General features: G+C 43.6%; 1 protein-coding gene across 1 annotated transcript in view; it reads right to left on the bottom strand.

Moving 5' to 3' along the window:
• Positions 1-18,743, bottom strand: part of OSTN (osteocrin) — a 107,121-nt gene that overhangs the window by 43,108 nt on the left and 45,270 nt on the right. The window contains exon 3 of the mRNA XM_088444727.1: positions 17,184-17,398. Within this exon, the coding sequence (XP_088300853.1) occupies positions 17,184-17,398 (215 nt within the window). The remainder of the gene's footprint in view (positions 1-17,183; positions 17,399-18,743) is intronic.

Here is an 18,743-nt window from a genome sequence, read left to right as displayed (position 1 = left end):
CTGTTCACACTGAACCCGGGTTTCCCCTCCTAAACTTGTGAGGTCATAAAAAGTGGGAGGTGACTGCTCCACAGCCACCAATCAGCTCATTTTAGGCATGACCCAGGTCGGCAGTACCAGATTAAGGCCCACATGGGAATGGAGCTGACCTTTATGAAGGGCCTATTGTGTGCGGGAGCGGTAGTACTAGATGGCTGGAAGTCTTAAAAATGGTCATAGTGATGACTGAAACGTTGACTTGCCTATTGGACCTTCTAATCGAATTGCCCTGATGTTCTATGGATGTATACCACAATCTGGGCTTAGTGGACATGCTGTTATTGGTGGTAAATAAATGAACCTCTATTTTATTAACTTTACACAGAGAGTGATCACATTCTATGTGCATATGGTTGAAGTCACGGCTCTGGAATATAGTTTGTGATTTTCTTATGTAGAACCCCAGAAGGTTGGATTTTTGTATGTGAGTGTGGGCTCTTTCTATATTAGATAGATAGACATTTTATATATATACATATATATATATATATATATATATATATACACACATATGCAGGGGGTCCGGCACTCCATGCGTAAGTAGAATATAAGCCAAGGTGCCCTCACAAATAATCAAATATAGATAGCAGAAGGTGCGGCACTCTTGTACATAATAAAGGGACAAATGCAGGCTGGATAAATAACGTTTCGGTTTATCACCGTCTTCAGATAACAAGCATTACAAAAAGCATCTTACCTTTATAGGCATTACACCCAAGTGAAACCCACAAGCCGGAAACGGGACACAGCACCCAGTCGGCCGACGAAGGATGATGACGTCATCGCGCATGAAGCGCTCGACGTTAGTGGCATCCATCACCATAACAACCAGTAGCTATAGTAACAAGATATAAACAAACACTATAATGACACTGGATCATGCTACATATTGCATATCCATAAGCGAGCAACAGCATATTCAATTTAAACTCTATTATGGAGCAAAACCGCTATAAACATTACCTAATGTACCTAAAACATCTACATTAAGCTTGCATATACTTGAACCATAATATATTATAATATGTTAAATATGAATTATATCCAACTGCTATATTTTGCTATGAAGCTATATTACTAAATACATATCAAGATGCCCTATCAAAGAATAAGCAAATAAGGTAGTAGACACTTACAAAAAACATAAGGGCAGATTTTCATTTAAACCTCTTGGACTAATAACGTCCAGTCTGTGGATCCATTTTGATTCACACTTCAATAATGCCAAATGACGATCACCACCTCTACTAAGTGGAGGGATGTGATCAATCGTACGGTATTTAAGATTGGCAAGACTGTGTCCTAAATTGGCAAAGTGCCGTGCAACCGGCTGCTCGCTTTTACCACTAGTAATGGCAGCACGAATAGCCGAACGATGTAAACCCATCCGTTCTTTAAATTTCCTTTGCGTCTTACCAATATATGAATGTCCACAAGGGACATATAATTTGGTAGACGACAAAAGAACTGTCACATGTGGGATGATGTCTGATATGAAATTCCTTACCAGAATGGGGATGAAAGAACGTGTTGCCAATAATCAAATAGCGACACAAGAACACAAGAACACTTAAAACAACCCCATCTTTTGTTAGATAAAAAGTGTTTGGGTGCAGCATTCCCCATTCCTATAACATCAGTTTTGACAAGAATGTCTCTCAAATTTTTCCCCCTTGTGTAACATGGCATAATAGATGTTGCATTGAGACCCAATGTCACATCTGTTTTAACAATTGGCCATAGTTTTTTGGTAATCTTATTAATTTGAGCAGATAAGGGATTATACCTATTAACCCATGGAAATTAATCACCAGATTGAGTGTTTTCTCTAGTGATCAATAATTGTTTCCGATCCAATGCTAACACTCTTTCCTTCGTTTGCAACAACATTTGTAAGGAATAACCTCGAGTGACAAATTTTACAATTAACTCATCAATCTGAACACATGCCATTTCGATATTATCATTAATGCGTCTGATAAGAATCATCTGTGAGTATGGCAAACCAAGCTTTATATGATGTGGATGACAACTATTCATGTGTAATAAAGTATTACGATCAGTCTCTTTTATAAATACTGAAGTACTAATACCACATTCATTACGAGTGATTAACACGTCAAGAAAATTAATGCTTTGTTGATCCATACTATATGTAATTTTCACAGGATTGGACGACACATTGTGTTGATCAATTAATGATTGAAAAGCCTCTTTAGACCCATTCCATTCCACCCATTCCGGGTGCTGTGTCCCGTTTCCGGCTTGTGGGTTTCACTTGGGTATAATGCCTATAAAGGTAAGATGCTTTTTGCAATGCTTGTTATCTGAAGACGGTGATAAACCGAAACGTTATTTATCCAGCCTGCATTTGTCCCTTTATTATGTACAAGAGTGCCGCACCTTCCGCTATCTATATTTGATTATTTGTGAGGGCACCTTGGCTTATATTCTACTTATGCATGGAGTGCCGGACCCCCTGCATATGTACATTATTTGCTCTACGGTGGCGGTAGAGCATATTTGTCAGGTTACCCGCTGGATTTATATATTTATTCACCTATTACTGGAACCCAACCTGTCTTCTGTGATTTGCAATTTTGTGACTTTGTTTTTAACTGGTGTAATTGGTGATACCAGTAGCTTTAAATAGTGTCATCGTGAACTATTGAGATTTTGTACAATACCTCTGCAGTACATTGGAAGGACATATTTGCAAGTCTCTATAGTGCATTAGAGTAACAGATCCAATTATGGCCGAATTACCAGCTGATGATTTTTTGTTTAATCCTACATTATTCCCGGTGGGTGATATTTTTGGCTATTCAGATGTGGAAGCGGAGGTGATTTTACATAAGGGGTGCCTTAATGATGCTCCGGAGTTGGCTTCCTTGGATATCATATATCGTGATTTATTTCGATTAAAGAAAAAAGAAGAGGACTTTCAATATCATGCAATATCACTGAGTGACTATTATCGCTCTAAGAAAATTCCCCGTGGCTTTCGGGTTAAGAACTGCCCAACCATTGGCAGGAATGACCCCAGTTTTTGTAAAAAATGGATTGGCATTCTTAACAAATGCTCCTATGACTTAATCCTGTTGGTGATTGAACAATCCAACAAGGAACTTATTTCTCTTAAAGAAAAAATTACATCATTTGAAACAGTGCATTTACCTAGTTTGACAACAGATAGCGATACTGATTTGATTGCGAAATTAAATAATCAGATTGCCATTTATAGGCGTGATCTAATTAAATTTAAGAAAGAGAAGCTATTAAAAGTTGAACTTGATTATGAATACCATAAGGTGTATCAATGGTTATCAGGGAGTAGATCCAATGATAAGAAAGTGCCTTTCTTTAGACGCAATCGATATCCAAGAACATATTTTGACACGGAGTCATCACAGGACCCGACTAGTACTGCGAGTGATTCTGAAGTTGCCCCCGCTGATACACAACAATCTACTGGTGCTCTTGCCCCTTTAGGGGTTACCACAAGAAGGCAAGGCCCGGCTACAGGGGCTGCACTCGGAGAGGGGGGCAGAACCAAAGGCAGGGGACGTGGCGGAAAGCCACCGCTGGCACGAAGGAGATCATTTTTAATTTATCCTCTTATGAATTAACTATGGCAGAACAGAGCCTTTTGGAAAAAGAACTATCTTTTATACCTACTACATCATTTAATGATTTCTTGTGGCAGAAAGAAAAGTATTGTCTTCAGAGAAAACTTAAATTAAAATAGTTCTTTCATAAACAAGATAATGACAAAATAACATCATCTGCTATTAGCTCTACAGAAATCCCTGCGCCTTTAAAGAAACTACAGAAGAAATCACATTTTTAACCAATTTCATGTAACGCAGCAATTATGACATTTATGAGATTGTTGGATCAGGAGGTCTCTGAAATAACCACTAAAGCTTTACCTGTACACCCAAATCTAACCCCGCTTGAATGTAATGCATTAAGATCCTTGTCATCTAATAACAATATTATTATTCACTCTGCGGATAAAGGAGGAGGAGTGGTAATACAGGATGTGTCAGTGTATAAGAATGAGATCTATGGTCAACTGGGTGATGTCACGATATATCGGAAATTACAAGGCGACCCTACTGCATTTTTTAAAAAAGAACTATCGGAATGCTTACTCATGGCTATGGATATGCAAATTATTGATGAAAACCTCAAAGAAGTGTTACTCCCAGATTTTCCAGTGAACCCCTTAATGTACACTTTACCCAAAGTCCATAAGGGTATTGATCCAAGGCCTGGACGTCCGATCATTTCGGCCCGTGGGTCTCTGTCACAACCTTCTGCAATATTTTTGGACAAGTTCTTCAGCCATTAGTTCAGTGTCATAAAAATGTTCTGCTAGATACCACTATGTTGTTGAACAAATTGGCTAGACTTGATTCATTACCTCCAGATATATGGTTTGTATGTGCTGATATAACTAGTTTATACATGGTTATTCCGCATGATGCGGGTATGGCGGCAGTGAAACAGTTATTACTTTCCAACATGTCTTTAGAAAAATAATTTATTGAGTTTTTATTGCAGCTTTTAGAATTTATTTTGATGAAAAATTATTTTTTGTTTGATGGAAGGTATTACCTGCAACTGTCAGGATGCGCTATGGGGTCCTCTGTGGCCCCGGCATACGCGAATGCATATATGTTTGGCATTGAACAAGAATTGTTCTTTGACCGTGCTGAGATTGGTTCTATGATCCAGTTTTATACTCGCTTTATTGACGACATTTTTCTAATCTGGAATGGGTCTAAAGAGTCTTTTCAATCATTAATTGATCAACACAATGTGTCGCCCAATCCTGTGAAAATTACATATAGTATGGATCAACAAAGCATTAATTTTCTTGACGTGTTAATCACTCGTAATGAATGTGGTATTAGTACTTCAGTATTTATAAAAGAGACTGATCGTAATACTTTATTACACATGAATAGTTGTCATCCACATAATTTAAAGCTTGGTTTGCCATACTCACAGATGATTCGTATCAGACGCATTAATGATAATATCGAAATGGCATGTGTTCAGATTTATGAGTTAATTGAAAAATTTGTCACTCGAGGTTATTCCTTACAAATGTTGTTTCAAACGAAGGAAACAGTGTTAGCATTGGATCGGAAACAATTATTGATCACTAGAGAAAACACTCAATCTGGTGATAAATTTCCATGGGTGAATAGGTATAATCCCTTATCTGCACAAAATAATAACCTTACCAAAAAACTATGGCCAATTGTTAAAACAGATGTGACATTGGGTCTCAATGCAACATCTATTATGCCATGTTACACAAGGGGGAAAAATTTGAGAGACATTCTTGTCAAAACTGATGTTACAGGAATGGGGAATGCTGCACCCAAACACTTTTTATCTAACAAAAGATGGGGTTGTTTTAAGTGTTCTTGTGTCGCTATTTGATTATTGGCAACACGTTCTTTCATCCCCATTCTGGTAAGGAATTTCGTATCAGACATCATCTGACATGTGACAGTTCTTTTGTCGTCTACCAAATTATATGTCCCTTGTGGACATTCATATATTGGTAAGAAGCAAAGGAAATTTAAAGAACGGATGGGTTTACATCGTTCGGCTATTCGTGCTGCCATTACAAGTGGTAAAAGCGAGCAACCGGTTGCACGGCACTTTGCCAATTTAGGACACAGTCTTGCCAATCTTAAATACCGTATGATTGATCACATCCCTCCACTTAGTAGAGGTGGTGATCGTCATTTGGCATTACTGAAGTGTGAATCAAAATGGATCCAGAGACTGGACATTATTAGTCCAAGAGGTTTAAATGAAAATCTGCCCTTATCATGTTTTTTGTAAGTGTCTACTACCTTATTTGCTTATTCTTTGATAGGGCATCTTGATATGTATTTAGTAATATAGCTTCATAGCAAAATATAGCAGTTGGATATAATTCATATTTAACATATTATAATATATTATGGTTTGAGTATATGCTAGCTTAATGTAGATGTTTTAGGTACATTAGGTAATGTTTATAGCAGTTTTGCTCCATAATAGAGTGTAAATTGAATATGCTGTTGCTCGCTTATGGATATGCAATATGTAGCATGATCCAGTGTCATTATAGTGTTTGTTTATATCTTGTTACTATAGCTACTGGTTGTTATGGTGATGGATGCCACTAACGTCGAGCGCTTCATGCGCGATGACGTCATCATCCTGCGTCGGCCGACCGGGTGCTGTGTCCTCTTTCCGGCATGTGGGTTTCACTTGGGTGTAATGCCTATAAAGGTAAGATGCTTTTTGTAATGCTTGTTATCTGAAGACGGTGATAAACCGAAACGTTATTTATCAAGCCTGCATTTGTCCCTTTATTATGTACAAGAGTGCCGCACCTTCCGCTATCATATATATATATATATATATATATATTAGTATAGGTGTTCACAGCAGCACTCAATGCAAAATAAAAGTCAGGCAGTGGCTTTTGTGAAACAACATTTCAGTGTTTATAAAATACTTTTGTCAGGGTGCATACAAATTTAACACTTATCAAGCAAAATATCCACACTTGATCGTCCATGGTTTCGTTTTGTTGTGGGATCCCACACAGCCCCATTGTTAATAAGTTTATGCAGAGTTGACTCTTCTTTTTCAAGACCTCTGCAATTTGCCCTGGCATGCTGTCAATCAACTTCTGGGCAACATACTGACTGATGGCCGCCCATTCTTGCCTAATCAATGCTTGGAGTTTGTCAGAATTTGTGGGGTTTTGTTTGTCCACCCGCCTCTTGAGGTTTGACCACAAGTTCTCATTGGGATTAAGGTCTGGGGAGTTTCCTGGTCATGGATCCAACATTTCGATGTTTTGTTCCCCGAGCCACTTAGTTATCACTTTTGCCTTATGGCAAGGTGCTCCATCATGTTGGAAAAGGCATTGTTCATCTCCAAATTGTTCTTGGATGGTTGGGAGAAGTTGCTCTTGGAGGATGTTTTGGTACCATTCTTTATTCATGACTGTGTTCTTAGGCAAAATTGTGAGTGATCTCGCTCCCTTGGCTGAGAAGCAACCCCACACATGAATGGTCTCAGGATGCTTTTGTCAGGTTTGGATTATTTTTTAACCCAGGGTGGATGCAGGAGAAGAAACTGGAACGGGTTTGCAGTATTGAAATGCATCAGGTTTAATAGAAGTATTATAATTCATGAAATGGTGACAGATATATAAACTGGCAGAAATAAAGAAGTCCAAGTGATGTGTGACTGAAAATAAATGTCTGGCAGGAAAACAAAGTCCAATTAATGAGGCTAGGAACAAGTATCAGGCAGAAAAAACAAAGTTCAATTAGTGAGGCTGGGAACAGGTGTTAGGCAGAAAAAACAAAGTCCAATTAAGGTGTTACTGAGGAACAGAGGTCTGAAGTACTGGAGTTGGTTCCGAGTCCGGAGAGCTGGAGAGTTCACAAACCGTGGCATAATGGGGTATAGCAGGGTAGATGTGGGTATCCGGGAATAGCCTGTGTTGGAGACAGAGCAGGAAACGAGACTGCAAATATCACACTGAGCCAAGGAGCACAGAGAACTCTCACACAGCTTGCGCTGTGTATACGTTGCACTGGCAACTAGAGGGCGTGCTGAACACCCTTAAGTACCATGGGAAAGTGCATGATAGGCTGCTGAGAGTAAACACAAGATGCTCTGACCTAATTGGCCCATTCAGGTCACATGCCCAAAACCAAGATGGCGGCACCCGAAAACTTCCCAGTGCAGCAGCGCTGCCAGTCTCACCTGTCACCTCATGGCTTGTACCCTTCGGACATCCACGCGCACCTTGCACCAACCTTGTTACGAATTCCGATGCCTACCCCATGTGACACCACAAGAACCCAGCTAGCGAGATCTTCTGCCAATAACAACCACCCGTTGTTCCCTTAGAACTAGGATACGTTCACTGGTACTTAGGAGGCCGCCTGGACTTATGCTCGAGGTAGTAGCGGCTCACATGGAGATACAGGGGAATTCAATAGGTAAAGAATGTACAGTTAGGACTGATAGTTGATGATTATAAGGATATCGATGGTACGGATATTGTGAGAGTACAGTTTGTTTTTTTGGAAAATAGCTTGGGAGTCGATGTGCGGCAATTATGCCGATGGTGCTGCAATAGCTGTAGATAAACAGTCTAGAGTTAGCAAATGGCTCTGGGAGCCGATGGTGCGGCAACTGTGTCGATGTTGCAGCGATGGTGCCGATGTTGGGGCAATTGCCATAGATAAGCAGTCTATGGTTTAATAATGGCTTTGAGAGCCGATGGTGTGGCAAGTGTGCCGATGTTGTAGCGATGGTGCCGATGTTGGGGCAATTGCCGTAGATAAACAGTCTATGGTTTGATAATGGCTTTGAGAGCTGATGGTGCGGCAAGTGTGCCATATGATGAATGTTGGATGCGGCTAGGAAGCCGTTTGGAGATTGGTGGTAGCACGGAAGCTACTTGGAGCGGCTAGGAAGCTGTATGGTGAACGAGGCAGCACGGGAGCTGCTGGATACGGCTAGGAAGCCATTTGGAGATTGGTGGTAGCACGGAAGCTACTTGGATCGGCTAGGAAGCGGGTCGATGTTGCCCCACTGAGCATGCGCACAGCGGAGGGAGCTCCGTCGTGCGCATGCACGAGACCCGGATAGCGACGGGCTCTCCGTCGCTCCGGGTCTCGCACCAAAGGGGGCGTGCTGTCGATGTTGATTGACAGCACGCCCCCTTTGGTGGGCGTGCCAGGGGCGTGGCTGCCAGACGGAGGCATTCCCATGGGAACGCCTACCGTCTGAAGTCGGCCCCACTGACATCACTAGTGATGTCAGTGGGAGTGATTTTGGCTCTGATAGAGCCAAAATCACTCCAGGGCTTACGGAAGCGAGACCCTACCGCAGGGTCTCCATTGCAAGCCCGATGGTCACAATGGTCTTGACCATCGCGACCATCATCATGGACGCTCGCATAAGCTGTGGGTGGTCACCCACAGCTATGCGAGCGTCCAGGAGGACGCTCCATTTTCATGGAGGAGGGCGCTGGTCAGAGCATTCGGCTCTGAATCAGACCCTCAGTGAACAGGAGAACAGGAACAACCTGACTCTGCAGCCAGGCTGAGGGTATTCACAGACACTCTATAGCCGGCACAGGTGCAATAGATCAGTGAGTATAAATAGGCTGAAGTCCCAATCAGGTTTGCACTTGTGGAATACACATCACTTCCTGAGGCGTGCCAATCTCCTAGCAACAGGAAGAACTGGAGTAACCCCGTCCTGTCTGGGCATACTGTAGGTAAGTGTCAAGTTGTTAGTGCAACTTATAACAAACCTCCAGACACCAGCACCTCTACCGGTAGGACCGCGCCAAAGCACCCGCAAAGGCAGAGACTGCGACCCGCCAGGTACAACAACTCTGGTCATGACAGCTTTACTGTTGGCATGGTACAGGACTGATGGTAGTGCTTACCTTTCCTTCTCCAGACAAGCATTTTTCCAGATGCCCCAAACAATCTGAAAGGGGATTCATCAGAGAAAATAACTTTACCCCAGTCCTCAGCAAGCCAATCCCTGTACCTTTTGTAGAAAATCAGTCTGTCCCTGATGTTTTTCCTGGAGAGAAGTGGCTTTGATGCCCTTCTTCACACCAGGCAATCCTCCAAAAGTCTTCGTCCTGTGTCATGCCATCAGTAAAGCATCCTGAGACCATTCATGTGTGGGGTTGCTTCTCACAATTTTGCTGAACACAGCCATGAAAAAGGATGGTAACAAAACATCCTCCAAGAGCAACTTCTCCCAAACATCCGAGAACAATTTGGAGATGAACAATGCCTTTTCCAGCATGATGGAGCACCTTGCCATAAGGCAAAAGTTATAAATAAGTGGCTCGGGGAACAAAACATCGAAATTTTGGGTCCATAGCTAGGAAACTCCCCAGACCTTAATCCCATTGAGAATTTGTGGTCAATCCTCAAGAGGTAGGTGGACAAACAAAAACCCACATATTCTGACAAACTCCAAGCATTGATTAGGCAAGAATGGGCGGCCATCAGTCAGTATGTGGCCCAGAATTTGATTGACAGCATGCCAGGGCGAATTGCAGAGGTCTTGAAAAAGAATTGTCAACACTGCAAATATTGATTCTTTGCATAAACTTAATGTAATTGTCAATAAAAGCCTTTGACACTTCTGACAAAAAGATCTAAAAACACTGAAGCAACACACTTTGTGAAAACCAATACTTGTGTCATTCTCAATACTTTTGGCCATGGCTGTGGGCTGGAGGCCTTTGCTGGTGTGCTGAATATCATAAGTACCAAATTCAAAAGTGCACTGTACATTGTAAATAGAATTTTGGCGTTATACTTGCATTATTAATTATATCTACAGCTGCTATTGCTTGTGAATTGACACATCCTTTTCTCTTCTGTCACCTGCAGGTAATTGACTACACCTCTCAGCATTTAACTTATAAGTAATGTTAAATAGCATATCACTGCATAGTATCTCTATCTGAGGTTTTTTTATTATTATTATTTTAGTTAGCTTATTGATGTATAGACCCTGATTTTAGCTTAGTGGTATGGACTGTTTGTTTGTTTAAGTTAATGTATTGCTAGCCATGTTAGTGGGAGTGTTTTGGGGGTTGTTAGCAATCAGTGGATTCACATGCCAGGTCTCCTATGTAAGGTTCATTTGTAGGCTGGAGGCCTTGGCTGGTGTGCAATATTCAAAAGTGCACTTTACATTTTAAATATAATTTTGGTGTTACACCGGCATTAAACAGAAGGCAAACAACCTATCTACACTCTATCAACAACCTAAACTATATTTGAACAAAGGTTGGATCAACAAATGTGAGTTCAAAATCTCCTTACTACAAGATCCTGCTGACTACATAACCTGCACTTTCATCTCTGGACTCCCTGTTTGGTCGCTACAAAAACCTTGTGCCTCATTTGCTACTATTTGTGCTGGCTCTCTGCTTTACATATAATCTTAGTGCAAAAATGAGTGATTGAACGATTACGACATTGTTATCGTTCAATCGTTCATTAAGCATGCAGTGAATATGCTGGCAACAACCAGCGATACGCGCTCCTGCTGGTTGTTGTCTGCATTTGTCATCGCATGAACATGCAGGCCAACTAGACGATATCGATAGGTTGTGTAGGTTCGGGGATGAGGGAGGGTGCCTGCACTGAACGACATATCATTCAGTATGGGCACTTTATCCACTGCACAGGATGAAGAATGATTGAACAATTACAATGTTGTAATCGAACAATCGTTCCACTCTCGTGTAGCGGAACAGCACCTTTACATCATCTAGTGGTATGCAGTCGGGAAGCCGGCGGACCTAATCCTGACAGCCGGCTTCCCGACTGTCATATCCCGGCAAGGGTCTAAAGACAGGCGTCGATATGCCGACACCTGTCATTAGACATACGCCGGGAGCACGACGCCCGGCATCCCGACTGAAGGGACGCCGGGCGCCGATAGCCGCAGGGGGGGAGGGCTAGGTTTAGGGTTCCCGGGGGGGGGACTTAGGGTTAGGCACCCCCCGGGAGGTTAGGTTTAGGCTAGGGGAAGGAGAGGTTAGGGTTAGGCACCCCCGGGGGGGAGGATAGGGTTAGGGGAATCCCCCTGGGGGTGCCTAACCCTAACCCTCCCTCCCCCTAGCCTAACCCTAATCCTCCCGAGGGGGTGCCTAACCCTAAGTTTCCCCCGGGTGCCCTAAACCTAACCCCCCCGCGCGGCTGTCCGCTCGCGGCACCCGGCATCCCTTCAATCGGGATGCCGGGCACCGGTCTCCCGGTGTCAGGGAAATGAGCGGCGTCTACATCTAGACGCCGGGCATTTCACCCTCGCTGGGATAAAGCAGTTGGGAAGCCGGCTGTCGGGATCAAGACAGCCGGTTTCCCAATTGCATCCCGAGTTAGGCACCCCCCCGAGGGACTTAGGTTTAGGCAGTGGGGAAGGGGGGGGTTAGGTTTAGGCACTTAGAGGGGGGATTAGGGTTAGGTACTGGGGGGGGGAAGGTTAGGGTTATTCACCCCTAAGGGAGGGTTAGGGTTAGGGGGTAGAATTAGGTTAGCTAATACTTACCTAAGGACGATCAGGATTTCCACTGCGTCTGGCGGTAAATCATACCGATTCACATCTAGCTACTACCACTATCTACTTTAATATTCAATTTCTGCTCCCATCAAATCTCCACTTTTATTATAGTCAATAATAAACTTTTGTTGCGCATACTGTAATTTTACTTCCATTTCTGGAAATCTGAACATTCTCTTACATTTTTTCTTCATTTCCAATTTTCAACCTTTGCTTCCCATATTTACCATGACCATGTTTTCTTCAACTTCCCTCTTCACTCTGTCTACCTAATCTTTGGTTCTGCCCCCTGCTTCCACCGTTATCCTTTCCCCCTGGTCTCCTCCACTTCCTCCCTCCCTTATCTCCCCTCCTCTGTCTGCCTTCCTCCTCCTCTTCTCCCATTACTCCACTTTCATTCTCTTACACCCCACCGGTGTCCTACTACCGCACTGCTAAACTCTCCTCCCACCCTCCTCTCCCCAGGGCCGTAACTAGGGTGGTCGGACCAGTGCCGTGGCACAAGGCACCGCAGGGTAGGGTGTGCTGTTTGGGCCTGTCAATTTTAATGTTTATTATCATTCTCACTTATAGCTTCCTCTTTTTTTTATCCCCAGCTTCTCCTGGCCTCCCCTATCTCTTCCCAGGCCCTTCCCCATGAGGCCATGGCCCTTTTTCAGGTGCACTATATTATATCCCTATTTAAAAACATGAAGGGGGGGGGCGCCAATGCTCTCTCTGGCACAGGGTACCAAAAAGTCTAGTTATGGCTCTGCCTCTCCCTGTCACTTCCCCCCACCTTCATCCACATGTCATTATTCCCCCTCCCTGCCTACCTCCTACAGGTTGCCCTCCTAGCACTGGAGCCTGCACGATCACTGCACTATATTCATCTCGGTCCCCCAAATTAATCTCACCTCCATGCTACAGCAACCCTGATAATCTCATTCACATCTCTGTCCCTCTATCCTGTGCCCTCTGGAATGCCAGATCAGTCTGTAATAAACTGGTCCCCACCCATAACCTTTTCATCTCGAACTCCCCGAATCTCCTAGCCATTACTGAAACCTGGATTTCACCCTGTGACACCACTTCTCCTGCAGCTCTCTCCTCTGGGGGCCTCACCTTCTTCAACACCCCCCCGGCCTGGGGGTCGCCATGGTGGTGGTGTTGGTGTACTTCTATCCCCTGGTTACTCATACCAACTCACGCCCTCAGAACAAATCCCTTACATTGTCTACATTTGAAGTTTATGCTATATGCCTCTTCCAATCAGCACACCTACGAGTTGCTGTCATTTATTGTCCCCCTGGCCCTCCCTCCAAGTTCCATGACAACTTTGCTTACTAGCTCCTTCACTTTCTCTCCTCAGACCTTCCTTCTATTATCCTAGGTGACTGCAATATTCCAATTGATATCCCCACAGAATCCTCTGCCTCCAAACTCCTCACCCTAACATCTTCATTTGGCCTCTCCCAATGGACCTCCTCACCCTCCCATGTGAGTGGGCATTCGCTTGATCTGGTCTTCACTCACCGTTGTGATATTCCTGATTATTCCAATTCATCCTCTCTGACCATCACTTTCTCTTTTTTAAACTATCCCTCTATCCTTCCATTGAGGCTATCGACATTGTTTCCTTTTCTTCCCTGCTTGACTCACTTCTCTAATCTATCCTTTCTCTCTCCTGCCCTGAGCAAGCTGCTTCCCTATACAATGCCTCCCTTACAAATGCTCTTGACTTTGTTGCTCTGGCAATTATTACTCACCCTCGTAGATCCACACCTTAACACTGGTATTCCAAATGCACCAGATACCTGCAAAAGTGTTCACAAACCGCCGAGCGACAGTGGCAGATTTCTAAGGCAGATTTTCTCCATTTCAAATTTATGCTCATCCTGCAGTGCTGCCCTTTCCCTCTCTAAACAGTCATATTTCAAGAACCTCATCTCCTCCCAGTCCTCAAATCCCCAGTGTCTCTTCACCACTTTCAATTCCCTCCTCTGCCCACCCCCTCCTCATCACCCCTTCTCGGTCTTTGCCCTTGACTTTGCTACCTACTGTACATCTAAAATTGATTCCATACATCATGACATCATCTCCAACCAGTCCCCCAGTTCTCCGCCTCCTCCTTTCCCGGATCACCCCTCCCCATCCATTTTACAGACTCTGACATCCTTCTCCCCTGTATCTGGAGAGGAAGTCATGACCCTCATCCGGTCCCCCTCCCCTTTCACCTCCCCCTTGACCCTATCCCCTTCCTGCTCCTCCGCTACCTCTCCCCTTCTGCCTGCTCCCATCTTGGCCACCTCCTTAATCTCTCCCTCTCATCAGGCACTGCCCCTTCTGCATTTAAGCATGCCCTTGTCTCCCCTATTCTTAAAAAACCTACCCTTGAGCCTAACATTCTCTATAACTACTTACCCATGTCTTTCCTATCGTTTGCCTGCAAACTCCTTGAGCATATTGTTTACAACCGCCTTTCTTTCCTCTCACTCCCTCCTTGACCCTTTTCAGTCTGGCTTCTGTTCTCTCCACTCCACTGAAACTGCCCTCATGAAAGTCAGCAACGACCTCCTTTCTGCCAAATCCAAGGGCCACTGCTCTCTGCTCATTCTCCTCTCTGCTGCTTTTGATACTGTGGACCACCCTCTCCTGCTGCAAGTCCTTCACTCCCTTGGTCTACGTGACACTGCCATCTACTGGCTGTCCTCCTACCTCTCTGACCGATCCTTCTGTTTCCTTTCATGACTCCTCCCCCCCCACAGTCTCTTACAGTAGGTGTTCCCCAAGGTTCTGTTCTTTGACCTCTCCTATTCTCCCTCTATATGTCCTCTCTAGGTGAACTCATCAGCTCTTTTGAACTCCATTATCTCTATGCTGATGATACTCAGATCTACCTTTCCTCCCCTGATCTCTCCCCTACTGACTACTCTCCTAGTGTCAGTCCTACTGAACTTGTATCTCCAACTCTCTATCTGCTGTCTCTACCTGGATGTCCCAGTGATTTCTTAAACTTTACATGTCCAAGACTGAGCTGATTGCCTTCCCACCCTCCCACATAACCTCACTTCCCACTATTTTATTTATCAATTGATGGCACAACTATCTCATCTAGCCCCATAGTGCGCTGTCTTGGTGTTATCCTGGACTCATCCCTCTCCTTTAAACCACATATCCAGAAACTTTCGCAGTCCTGTCATTTCCATCTCAAAAATATTTCCAAGATCAGACCCTTTCTCACCCAGGATGCTACTAAAACCTTCATACATTCACTGGTCATCTCCAGATTGGACTACTGTAACCTCCTCCTCCTGGGACTTCCCAAATCCAATCTCTCTTCTCTCCAGTCTGTCGTCAATGCTGCTGCTCGGCTCATCTTCCTCTGCAAACGCTCTACATCTGCCTCCCCTCTCCTACAAGCAGTCCACTGGTTCCCATTCCATTTCAGAACCCAATTCAAGGTTCTCATACTTGCTTACAAAGCCCTCACCCAATCTTCTCCCATTTACATCTCTGATCTCATCTCCCTTCACTCTCCTGTCCACCATCTTTGCTCAATTAATGCACACCGCCTTTCATGCCAACTGATTACTTCCTCCCACTCCCGCCTCCAAGATTTTGCTGCTCCCCTCCTTTGGAACTCTCTCCCTCTCCACCTCTTTACAATCATTCAAATGGGCTCTCAAGACCCACTACTTCATTAAAGCCTTCCAGTTCTCATACTAACTTGCTACTACATGTTCCTTCCTCCCTGTCTGCTCCTTCTGTGTCGCACCTGTTTGTCTGCCCCTTCCTTTTAGAATGTAAGCTCTTACGAGCAGGGCCCTCTACCCTCTTGTGCTTCTCCTTACTTTACTTTCATCTACTTCTTACTCCCCACTAGGGCACTAACAATTGGTTGTTTATGCTCTGCTGCTTATGTGTGTTATGGTCGCTATTGTAGCAATGTATATTATCCATGTCCTTGTCCTGCATTGTATTGTATAGTACTGTAAGTCACTGGTCACCTATTTGTTTATGTACTATGTAAGGCACTGCAGAAAACTTATGGCGCCATATAAATAAATGATAATAGTAATAATAATAATAATAATAATAATAATGATAATTGCATGCAGGTCTACAGGATACACAGATTGCACTGTAGCACAATGTAAATAAAGTAAAGGTTTTAGCACTAAGGGTCTATGTACTAAGCCTTGGAAAGAGATAAAGTGGACGGAGATAAAGTACCAAAAAAGTACCAACCAATCAACTCCTGTCATTTTTCAAACACTGTGACATGGCAGTTAGGAGCTGATTGGCTTGTACTTTATCTCTGTCCACTTTATCTCCATCCAAGGCTTAGTAAATAGACCTCTAAGTTACATGGGCACATAGGCACAATCTCCTAAAAGTCACTTTAAGATCTTTCCCCTTAACACCGCCTCCCAATGGTTGGATTTCCACGAAACATCTTTAATTAAGCTCTGTGGCCACAGCCACTATGGAGTGAATTAGGTTGTAATTTTAATCCCCGGATGCCACCAATTTAGCACCCCTCCGAGTCCTGTTGCCCTGGGCTGTAGCCTAATCCATAATCAGGCACTGACCAGCCAATCAGAATTCAGTGAACTCAGATTGGCTGCTGTCGTAGATGAAACTGTGCTGTCAATGATTCCTCTGTATCTGTATCCAGATAAATATAAACAGACCATTGGTTGTTAGAAAAAGTTGAAATAAATATACAGTATAATAGTGTTTAGGGTTCACCATGGGGTTTAGGGCTTAAGACAATTATCCCCTTTGCTCTACTCAGACTCCAGCCCTGGTTGGGAGAATACTTTGGCATAAGGTTGGATATGCAGAGATGGACAGAACTGGAGATTCCTTTGGACAGTACTTTATCATTTACATGGTGTATGTGTTGTGCTAATTATTTCCCGCTTTCTAACTTTCTATGCTATGCTGTAATAGTCTAGCAATCATATTGCATGCATTTATCATTCAACAACATGGTAACCTACCTTTGCTTTCCCTTTATTTCAGTGGTGCCTGCAGAAATCCTGTCTAGAGGAGACCCAAAGCCTGGGAAGCTTCTTTTCTTTTTGGTCTCAATCACATCATTTTCCAGCGAGACAAGCTCATCCAAAAGCAGGAGTTTAGCTGCTAAATCTGCCGACTTCTCTTCACTCGAAACTGTACGTTGACCAACATCCAAAACAATCGGAGAGTCAAACCTCTGTACAATAAAATGCAAAGTGGAAGATGAACAAATGTTTAAAAATGTACTGAGTCAGATTGCAGAAGAGAAAGAGAAGAACGCCGTACAGTTGTATACACACACCTACATATAATAAGGCATGGCTTATTGACTACAGTATATTATAGTGCCTGAGGCAGAAACTAATATGACATCCTTCAATTTATTTATACATGCATAAAAACACCCTGTTCTAGTGTGCTGTATATTTTGACAAATTTTAATCAATACTAAATACACTGTATCACCAAGATGGGACCTGAATACTGAAACTATGGGGTTGATGTATCAGGTAGTGAAATAGTGTAAGTGAAGTGAACCAGGGAAGAAATTGCTGATAGCAGCCACTCATCGTGGAGATAACATTTATCAAGTACAGGTGTTCAAGAAACAAGTTCTCCAAGTCTATTATTTATTTTTTTAAATATTCCATACTTGCCTACTTTTGAAAAAGCATTTCAGGGAGATTGTGAAAGCAACACCTATGAGCGCGGTGGTAAAGTGGGCATGTACTGCTATATCTGAGAGGCATGTCATAACACTGATTTACATCCAAATGTAAATGAGCCCCAAAGCAGTTAGTAAGATCTATTTTTTTATGAAAACACACTGATATATTACAGAAAATACATGTAGCCATAGGAATCATTGGGGGAGATGTATGAAGCCCTGAAGCGGTATCATCGCACGTTATGTGCGCTGATACCACTTCTCCCCGATGTATGTTCGGGGGTCTGGGCGGTAAATGACAGGGGCGCTATGCGCCCCTGTCATTATCGGTGCTGCTATCTGCAAGATAGCAGCGCCGAGCGGCAGGGCCATGTAGGAACGGTCATACCGCATGACCGTTTGGCCGGCTGTAGCTGTCGTTATCAACAGCTACAGCCTGGCGCTAGCCTATCCCCACAGCAGGGACAGCACTGTCCCTGCTGTGGTGGCTGCCGGCTCCATGACTGCACGCGGAGATCTCGCGATACTTGCGAGATCCCGCGCATGCTCAGTGGAGCCGGCCGGGACAGAGACACAGTGCATCATCACTAGGCTGATGCGCTGCTGTCTCTAGCGGGTAGCGCCGGGGGGGGGGGATTTAACGCTCCCCCTCTCCGGCCGATGAGATGTTCTTACATCTCATCGGTAGTGCTTTCCTGCTTCGCAGGAAGCGGTATAACGGCACGTTAAGTGCCACTATCATACATCTACCCCATTGTGCCTTATAACCAATGCAGGGAAATGATACTAATAATCCCATTTGAATGTAAATATCTCTGTTTATTTTTATATATAACATATTCATAATGGGGGTAAGGTGCAATCAGGGAGATTG

The sequence above is a fragment of the Taudactylus pleione genome, unplaced genomic scaffold, assembly GCF_031769625.1.
Source record: "Taudactylus pleione unplaced genomic scaffold, aTauple2 ptg000372l, whole genome shotgun sequence".
In the NCBI taxonomy this organism is placed as follows: domain Eukaryota; kingdom Metazoa; phylum Chordata; class Amphibia; order Anura; family Myobatrachidae; genus Taudactylus; species Taudactylus pleione.
This window is presented reverse-complemented; position numbering and strand designations above follow the sequence as displayed.